Source organism: Heliangelus exortis, chromosome 3, assembly GCF_036169615.1.
Source record: "Heliangelus exortis chromosome 3, bHelExo1.hap1, whole genome shotgun sequence".
Lineage (NCBI taxonomy): Eukaryota > Metazoa > Chordata > Aves > Apodiformes > Trochilidae > Heliangelus > Heliangelus exortis.
In genome coordinates, this window is record NC_092424.1 from 91,334,708 (window position 1) to 91,345,090 (window position 10,383).

Consider the following 10,383-nt stretch of genomic DNA (forward strand, 5'->3'; position numbering starts at 1 on the left):
TAATATAATGCATTACAGCAGGTTAAGGGCATAATAACGACCACTACGATCTATGCAGACCGAACAGTTTGTTAATTACACATCCTAATGACTCCCCTTGTGTTTTTTCTGCAAGAGGTATGGTGCACCCCAGCTTCCTGCAGTTGTTTCCAATTCTGTCTCCGTAATTTGCATCAAAATTACCCTTCAATATAAAGAGGAATGAATTTGGCACCCTGTAGCCACCTTCCACAGGGAAACATTCCACTATTCTCCTGAACCACATTACTACAGTAGAACTTTAAAAATTGCCAGTAGAAATGCTAAAGAGGGTTCTTCCCATCTGTTTCCACCTTCAACAGATTAGTTTCACATCTGGGATTGCAGCTATATTTTTACACTCAAAACTCGTACAGAGTCAACACTCACCTGACAGCATTACATTCCATTTATCAGAAAACATTAATAAAGAACTGACAAGGAAAGTTCATAGGTCCATGCAGGAATCCCTAATAAAAATGCCTTCCTGACAAGGCACAAAGTACTCACAACAGATACTACAAGTATATTTCTGCAGTTCTGTTTCATCAGACTCCTCCTAGTCCAGCTAGAAACCCACATATTCCTGCAGTATATTTAGGCAGTCTTGTAATCTGATACATGCACATTAAAAAAAAAAACAAAAACTTCTAACATCAACTTTTGCTTGAATCCACTGCAATGCCAAGGAGCCTGGGTTGCTATTTTTTTTTTCTAACCCTCTCACTTTTTTTTTTTAACATGTATGGGACTTAATCTGTACTCTCAAATAAGTAATGGGAACAAACAGCCTTTTTAGCCATCACAGGACAAAAAGGCTATTTTGTATATTACAGTTCAAGGAAAAGGAGAAACAACGAATAGTCGCATGCTATTTACTGAAATAAATACCACATAATACCATCAACAACAAACATCATCGTTTACATTGGTACATGGTAACCAGTTTGTGGTAAATTTTTTAATAAAACTCCCCAGAGAACCATATGTCTCAATGGGATTTCAGCAGCACGAACATGCAATACTCCTGCCATAAGATGTGTACAAGCCTGAAAGACAACCCTAAGAAGAAAACTAGTACAAAAAGAAAGACTCCTGAGTCTAGTCTGTGCACCAAGCCAGCAGAAACTGCTGGAAGTAAAAATAGCACCCACACCAAGGCTATGTAAACCAGTTTTGCTCTACTTCAGAAGGATAAAGAGTTCAGTCACAACAAGATGCAAAGCTGAACCTAAGTTTTTCTAAAGTAAAAGCCAAATTTAATACGTCAGTGAAACTGACCATCTTCACTAGTGTCTACAGGAAAAATTCTCCACTATGATTACTCCTAATACCTAGAGTGAAAAAAAACAGTTTATGTGAGTGAACCAAGTTCAAAAAAAGTAAGACTGTTTAGGCTTTTTGGTATGAACAGACCAACTTTGATTCAGGTGGAAACAAAGATGCTTTTGAATTTTTTTTCTGGCTACTGAGTTCAGTTTCTTGGATTCCAAGTTAGTAGAAGAGTTCACACACTTTTAAGGTGCAGCTTCCAGGTAACACTCCTCCAGTGGGAAACTCTACCAACTACAACTCACTAAGGTTTCTTAAGTGTCCAAAGTTGAAAGAGGAAACGCTGAAAAAGGCTCTTGCATCAAGTTAAAAAGTCGAGCCACACCTCCCAGTTGCTCTGTATCAGTGGAATGGAACAGTGCCTGGTTGAAATTACTGATGGAGTTTCAAGTGCCAGCCAGCAAGTCAAGCTGGCAAGTACCACCTCGAGGTCTTGTATGACCAGGTTGAACTGAAAATTAATTCACCTTTGCCAATACAACCAGAAGAGGATTAGGGGCAAAAATCTGGCTACACGCTTCATGCAAGAAGCAAAACACTGACGACTGTGCAGGACTTACACCGAGAAAAAGAAAACGCTTATTTGTCTCTCGTGTTCTGCACGACGAAGTTTCCAGGAGTGGAAGCAGAAACGGGGACGCTGTTATCTGCTAGAGGGTTTTGTTTTTCCCATGTACAGGGCAGTGAGTATCTACTGAAAGGGGAAAAAAAAGGGGGGAGGGTTTAATACCCTCCAAGGTCTCGTAATTCCGATGACGTGGATGTTAATCGCAACATATATTCACGTCCTGTGACTCCAGCCCTAACCCTTCTGCCCTCCAAACAGTACTTTTCCTCCCGCAAGACGCGGATCTTTAGCTTTTGCTCGTGAAAGCTCATTTACCGTCAAACTACGGCGCAACCCTAAACGCTAACGCCAGGCTCCGGCTCTTCTGTAGCTCTTAGGGTCACTACCACAGACCGACCCTGCACCGCTCCGCGCAGCCAGAAGCCCCTCACCCCCATCTCGGGGCAGCCACTGCTCCGTATCCCGCTGTCTCCGGGCCGGGGAGCTCGGCAGGCACCTGCCGGGGCTGCCCACCTGCCTGCCCCCCGTCCTCGGAGGCGGCAGGGCTGGGACCGAATCGGCCCCACTGCCGGGGGCCGCCCCCCTCCCCCCTTCCCGCTCCCCGCTCACCTTGGGCAGCTCACGGAGCTGGTTGGCGTCCAGCAGGAGCTCCTCCAGGCTGCGGCTGTATCGGTAGATCTCCTCGGGCACGGCGGCCAGCGAGCAGTGCCGCTTGTCAATGGACTCCACATGGCGGTTGCACCGCCACAGGGGGATGCAGTGGAACATCGCCCCGCCGGGGGGGGGCCGGGACGCCGGGGGCCAAGGGGCGGGCGCCGCCGCCGCCGCCGCTCACCGCCGCCCCCTTCTCTCCGCCGGCCGCAGGAGCCGCTGCCCGCTCCGCCGCCGCGCAGCGCGGGTCCCGGCGATCCGGCGGCGGCAACCCCGCATCCAGCGCTCCGCCGCCGCCGGCGGGAAGCGGCCCCGGGCGCGCTCGGCGGCCCCGGCAGAACAATGGGCGGGAGCCGGGGCCGGAGCCGGAGCCGAGCGGGGCGGGGGAGGCCGCCCTACTGCTCCTCGGCGGACCGCTGCCCACCCCGCAAGGGCATCGCGGGGCGCCGGGCGCAGCGCTGCTGGCGGCCGCCGCGCATTCCCGCGCCTGACCCGGAACCCAGGCGGCCTCTCCCCCTCCTCCCCCGTCCCGGCTGACATCAGCGGGGCCGGGCCCCGCTGCCCCGCCCCGGCCCGCCGGCCCGCCCGGGGTGACGGGCAGCCACCCACCCCCCCCCGACACCGCCTCGCCCCGGGGCAACCGGGGGCGGGCGGACGAGTAACTTTCTGCCGGGCGGGGAGTTTCCCCCGTCTGGAAGCGTGGAGCCCTGCCCGGGGGCCGAGGGGCTCCGCTCTGCGCTACCGCGCCGAGGGGTGGGGGAGGCTCCGGGAGTCCCGGGCGCAGCATCCCGGGCGCCTCGGGTAGGATCTGCCATCGCTTAAGGCGGTGGTACGGGGGCTGCCTTCGGTCAGGCGGTGTTACGGGGTTTGAACGACTGGGAATGTCGTGAGACGGCTTGGGCCACTCGTTTTACCTACTTTGAGACGCGCCTCAGTTCCTTATCTGATGCGCTCGCAAACATCAGCAAGCGGGAGGGTGCGCAGGCTGCACTCATTTCTTTAGAATTGTTGGAACGCAATGCGAGCTGCAACGTATCAATAAATTGCGTGACAGTCTCACTTGGCACCGTGGCCATGAACGATATTTGTCTTCTCAAACTACACTGTCGTGGCATTAAAAAAAAAGCCAATAGTACCATCCTCATGGCTTTCTGAAATAAATTAAAAAAAAAAAAAAAAAAAAAAAAAAGAAAGAAAAGAAAATCCACTTTCAAAAGAGCTGATTGTAAGGTCAGAAGGGTCAGTAAAGGTAAACACGCCGGCAGACCTCTCTCTGCCTGTGACTGCCGGCTCCAGGCTCCATCAGCCCTGCTGCTCATACCTCTGTTAGCCGGGCCATGTGCTGATCTCCTAGGAGAAAAAAGGGGCTCAGAGGTTCTCTGCTGCTAGGTTGCATAATAGCAAATGTTGTAGCCTGCACAGTGACACGAAGTACTTTTGAAAACAGGCACTTCACATCTGGGCTGCTCTTGAGATATTCTTAATTTTTTGCATAATTACAGATTGTGGAAATACAGGAATAGGAGAGAGGGGAAAGTTTATCGCAGTCATCGCTGTTCTTCAAGCCCTGCACGGTAGTGAAAATACTTAGTTTTATAAAATTGTAATGTCTTTGATTTGGAGTTTTGTATTTTATCAGCTGATAAATTAACAAGATACACTTGTTTAATTTCTGTGGGAATTGCAGCAATGGGCCTATCTTGTTTTTGTTTTTTTTTAAAGGGACATTTTAGGACCTTGTGCAACCCCTGCTGCCCTATGAAAAGAGAAACTTTTAAAATGTTACCATTTCCTTAAAAAAAATTGGTCAGAACCAACAGTTTAATTCTGCAATTGATCTGTCCAGTAATTACAAAACAATATGTGGAACCTCCCAATGTGTCTAAATAAAGGATGTAAAGAAATCTCCTAGCCTGCAGGGAAAGAACTGTAAATATTGCTGACCTGATAGCAACTGAACTGAAGTGGTTTTTCAGAAAACCACAGGAAACTATTTGACTTCTGACCATGCCATGATTAAAAAATGTGTCAGAGCAAAAAGTGTCAGCATTTAACCTCAGAGGGCTATGAATGGGATTCCAACATAATTCTTGTCCTCTGCAAGTGTACAAAACGTTTATAGCACATACAAAGAGAAAGCTGCCATGGATCTTTTTCACCCTGCGCTTGAAAAGGAAGATCATTACCTAATGGACTTCTGAGCAGGGCTTGGAGATAAGTTTTTCAACATACCTACAATATTATGAGCCAAAGACTTCCTTAGCTCCTGGGACCCATGGAGGGAGCATTCATAAGTGTGTTTACATGTGCTTGGAAATGAGGCAGGTGCACACCAGCACTCTCAGGCCTTCCCAGCCCCAGGGCAGGAGATTAGATAACTGCAAGACAGGAGAAAATCAAACAAACATGTTGTACATTGGCACAGAGCTGGGCAAAGGCAGGGATCTGGGAGACTCGCCAGCAGATCATAGAGGCAGAGACACGGGACCATCTCCATCACACTTAGTGGGTCTCAGCCAGTGGCCAGGCTGCCAATGAACTTCTTGGAGCTGCTGGTGAGGTTGGTCCTCCCCAAGGGTAAGCAGAGTAGCCAGGTTCAGCAAGCCAAGCTTCTTGTGCCAAGTTGTGGCATGAGAGGTCTTGAACCAGGTGCAGGGAACATGGTGATCTCAGCAGAGACCAACCGAGATTGCCTTGCCTAAGCTCTGGATGCTAGAGCTGATTGGAACCCTCTGTAGAAGAAAGACTGCAGGGGAGCCAGGCAGCAGGGCATGTGAATAAGGGAGGGCTGCAATTGATTGCCCTGAGTGTGCACAGCACATGCAGTCCTATATGGCTCTACCTCATAGGTCTGAGGTGACATCAAAGCATTTAAACAAGGTGAAGGTCTTTACTTGCCACACAGAAGGATGAATAGGTTGATGCCTGAGCTCCAGCTCTTAAGAACAGGTCTGTGAGTAGCACTTGAAGACTTCATGTGTACCTTCTGCTCGACTGGAAGCATCCACACTGTCCCAGAACTGAGTCTGACACCATGTAAGAGCTCCAGCAGTGGCCTCTGTGTGGGGGATTTCATACCAGCTTGTGGTGTTTTTTGTCTTTTGTGCTGTTCAGGAGAAATGCCCAGCACACACCCTCCAGACAGAGCATTAGATCCCAGCACACAGATCTGTAACAGTTTGAGCCTTTCTTGGATGACACAGACACAGAGTTTGGCATGAGGTGTCACTTCTGCAGATGCTGTCATGTGCCGCATGACTGGGTCTCACTCTGACAAGTCTGGACAGTAACGGGAGGGTGACAGTGACTATTGGGTGACTCTGTGTACTTTGCATGCTTTTCATGAGAGTTAGGGAGCCCAGGGGACAGAGCGATGGCAAGAGAGGTTAATACTTATTTATGTTATCTGCCTTCACCAGCTGACACTCAGTGTAAGGATAAAGAGCCTCTTTCCCTGCTCTGAGATGGACAGCTGTCACAGGGTCTTGGGTAAAATCCTTGGCAGCTTAGGACATCAAATCAGTACTAGTAGCCCTGGTCTACAGCACACCTGAAGATGAAGCCTGAGGCTATATAATGGAAATAGGCATCAAGGAGGCCAAAAGACAAACCAGTGCCTATGTTGAGGAAATAGTAGGCTCACAGCAAAATGCATCACCCTGAGCAAGTAAACCTGTTTAGCTTGGGTCAGTGTAATGAGTTGCTAGTTTCCATCGTTCTGCTGCACTAAGAAAACAGAAGCAACAAAAACCCTTCCTTAAACAAAGGAAGACCAGTTCTGTATCCTGTGGGGCCAGAAGACTGACCTCAAGTCAGGCAAGGTTTGGTGGGAGAGATCTTTGAAAAGGGATGGGAAAAGAGAATTGTGATATGATAAAGTAACTAGAAGCTACAACCAGACACACAGGAGCAGTTGTGAGCAAGCAGAGCAGGACAGCAAATAGGGTTCATGCTAATACATACCTGACAACCTTCTTACCTGGGGCAATTGTGTCCCTCACAGGTAGCATAAGTATTGCCCTCTCTGATAGCAGCAGTCCTGCTGTGTTACACATTTCCATGACAAACCAAGGTGTGGCTTACACACAGTTCAGGGGATTACCTGGCTCAAAACTGCCATGTGATAACCATTTGATCTGGTTTACCTTCTTTCTTTGTTGGGTTGGGGTTTTTTTGAGCTTTGTTATTGAAATATTTCCATTTGTACTCCCGCCCCCCCTCCTTTTTTTTTTTTTTTTTTTTTTTTTTTTTAATTCTAAAAGTATTCTAATACTTTTAGATATTGTTTGACTGAATTTTAGTTACTTGGGACAACTTCCTATTATTTTGAACTCTCCCAGCAATGCCAGGAGCCTCTGAACTGCATGAAATCTGTAAGTTAATGCCTCTACCTCTTTTGTGAAAGCGATGAATGACTGTGGGAAGCAGCTTTATGTTTCTTTCCTGTCTGGCTGCTTTCTTCAGCCTCAAGTGGACAAAGTCAGACTTCTACCAATTCTGCTTTGGATGCTTCATAGGAGAACAGATGAAGTCTACACTTACTGAGACACCACAGTTCACTTTACCTTCTACCATTCGCACTATGATCAGGCAACCCACATCAGGTTTTCTGGCAGTCACCGTTGCCCCCATTAAACAGCATTAAAGTGGATATAAACAAAATTTGCAGCCCCAGTTATTCACAGTATATACTGTGAGAAGAAGCAAGCTCTCCTGCATGGGACTGCCTCCAGGGATTCGTTGTGTGCAAGGGATCTCCCTGTGGAACAGGTCAGTGCTTCCAGGACTCTCTGTTAGGAATTACAGCCAGGTACTACTTACACATACAGTCACATCATAGCTGAAATTTGGGAGAGAGGCTGTGACCAAAAAACTAATGTCCTATAGTCTTTCAAACAAACAGCTACCCTCTAATCACTACCAGTCTGGCCTGGATATGTAGCCAAGAACCTCAGAGCTGAAAATCTCGATCTCTCTTTCTAGGTACCATCATCCTGCCTGTTCCTGAGCAAAAAATAAGATTTATGTGACTTTCGAGGAATTCAGACAATGAAATGTAAAATATAGATAAGGCTGGGCTGATCTTGGGAGTATTCCTGGAAGTTATTGTTTGAAAGAAGCAAGAGCAAGGTCACGCTGCAACTCTCCCTTCTTGGCACAGCTCAGACAGAATTGCTACATGGCTTGTCAAAGGGCAACTCAAGCAAACACCATCAGGTTTTCAGTCGAGATTCTTACTAAAAGCCCTAAAGCAAAGATATTCATGTGTCTGGGTAGCTGAAGAGGAACTTAGTGCTGTTACAAAGAAAGCAGTAATATTCAGAATAATCAGAACTTAGCAGTAAAGTACATTGCAGGGTAGAAAGGAAAAAAAATAGATGGAAATGTGTTTGGAAATTTTTCCCTCTCCCAGTCAGACTTCTTGATCCTCATTAGAAAGATGCGGTTGCAGAGCACAGAGAAGGCAGGGCAAAACAGGAAGAGAACAAAGAATGAAAAACCCAAGTACTACAGGTAATAGGACCAATTTTGGGGAAAATAATCTCAGCAGCATGCAAGTGTTGCTGGAAGAGTAGTTACCTCCCCCCTCTGAACAAATTAAATGGCAACAGTACTGAGCCCACAGCAACCATACTGCAGCCTGCAGAGCTGCTGAGAGCCAGGCCTGGCAGGGCGCTGGAGCTCATTAGCACTGACGTACTTCTCTTTTCTCAGTTTGAGGATTCTGGTCACATTTACTCTTCAGTTTCAATGTGCATTGTTTAGAAGGGGGTTGTAAAAGCAGCAGGTAGATGTGGCTATAAACTGTTCCCATATTGATTGCCAAGCTACTAACACAGTTGCAAATTATTGTTAGATCCTCACAAGTGCCACATCTACAAAGTTTTTGTATGTCTCAAATAACTGATGTAAAATAATATTACTGTATTACTAGTATCGAGGCACATCTAAGAGTTGCAATGAATTATTCTGCTTATAATACCGAGCTGAAGCAGCACATGGTAGTGGCACCGCGTTTCACACACACGCTGTGGTTTTACAGCATTACAAACAGCAACCACTGGGAGCAAAAGCTGTAGCATCTCTCTTCTCTCCACCCACCCCCTCCCCCCAAACAAATCACTCACGATAACGTCAGCTTTTTACTCAACACAATGAGCTGGGATCACATGAGGTTCTGCTCTGATCTAATCCTGTTCGCTTCGGTTTGGTTTGCAAGGAGTGGCCAGGAACACGTGGCTGCATTCTGTCCCACGGTTTCTTATTTCACACGAACTTTCAAGGGCTGGCACCCACCAGCTTCTCTGGCCAGGAGACCCAAGGGGTGAGTTGGGGAAGAGAGATTCTGGTGGCTGAGATGGGGTTTTTCCCTTCTTTCTCTTTTTTTCCTTCCCAGCTGCTGGGTTGGCTCTCAGTGCTGATGGATAGATTCTGAGCCCCAAACATTTTTTCAGGTTTTCTCTAGTTTTAGCTCATCCCCTACAACCATATACAACCTCTTGAAGCAATTTTTTCTTCTCCATCCACCATGAAGAGAACCGTGAATATGTCTCTGTTTATTTTTTCAAATCAGCATCATAATGTAGCCAAATACCACTTGACTGCATGTAGTAGTCTGGTTCTCTATTTCCCATGGCCCTCAGAGATAACCACGCTGCTGGATCTGTCTTGAAATGAAAAAGCAGATACCAGCACAAGCTAGATGATCCTGCCTGTCAACCCAGCCCAGCCCAGGGGGTTTGGTAGGCATCAAGTGGCACCTGCATTTTATGCCATTTCCTGATCTTTATCCTCTGAACAATGAGAGACTCCAGCTTCCAGTGGGCCCTCAGCCAGGAAGCTGGCCTGGTGCAAGGACAGCCACAAGGAGCATCACTGTTTGTCAAGAACTTGTGTCAGGACCAGTCTTACAGCCCATCATTTCACATACTGCATGAGGGATCTGGAGAATATTTTCCTGATGGGAAGGAAAAGTAAAATTGACAACAATGAAAAATATTGTGACTGGCTCGTAAGTTTCTAAAAAAAAAAAATTTTTTCTTTTTTTTTTGGGGTGGTCTGCATGTTGTTTGTAATTTTCTTTCTTCCTCTCAGCTGGAAGGGACGTTTAATGCCCTTAGTAGTCAAATGGGGTCTTGTCTACAATTCCACACTTGGTATTCATAAATGGAAGTTTGATGTTGAATATACTCTTCACTAATTTCCTGTAAGAGTTATTTAGCTCATGTAAGGCATGTTAATTCAACAGTTGTACTTAAGTGACTTTTACCATATATATATATATATATATATATTGTCCTTCAGATTATAAAATGCCATATTAGAAAAGTTTTACTGATCTTCAGGAAAATTAAGATATTTCTGATGCTTCTCCTGAGAGCAAGAGGAACTGATAGAATGTAAAAGTTACTTATTTAAGGAAATCAGACCCAGGATAAAGGGTATACAACTGGAACAGAAATAGAAAATTGTACTAAGCAGCTGCACCAGGTAAAACATTGTGTTACGGTACCAACTAGCATTAAAAGCAGCCTTCTGAATCCATGGAGTTACCAGGTACTGTGTAACCATCCAGAGGGAAGCAAAATTGTCTTCAGAATTAAATATCTTTCTGAAGAAATGTTATGCTGAGGACTGAAAGGCAAACTAACAATTCAGGACATATACGCAACATTGCAATCTTCTACTTAGGAAAAAAAAAAAGTATGTAGTTTAAGAAAACAGCTAACATTTAAAAAAAATAGAAAAATAACTGTCCCTACTGTTGATAACAAGAGAGACTGCATGTCCAGGTCACAGAATTTGTTAACCAG

The 10,383-nt window shown here is 46.3% G+C and overlaps 1 protein-coding gene across 3 annotated transcripts in view; it reads right to left on the minus strand.

The window, feature by feature from the left end:
- The window catches only part of LRRC1 (leucine rich repeat containing 1), a 95,606-nt gene extending 92,499 nt beyond the window's left edge, over positions 1-3,107 (minus strand). The window contains exon 1 of one of the 3 annotated variants that reach the window (XM_071741719.1): positions 2,528-3,107. In XM_071741719.1, coding sequence (XP_071597820.1) covers positions 2,528-2,686 — 159 coding nt within the window. In that variant the 5' untranslated portion in view covers positions 2,687-3,107. The remainder of the gene's footprint in view (positions 1-2,527) is intronic. The other 2 variants (XM_071741720.1, XM_071741721.1) reach the window with 2 other exon arrangements.
- Positions 3,108-10,383: the final 7,276 nt, after the last annotated feature.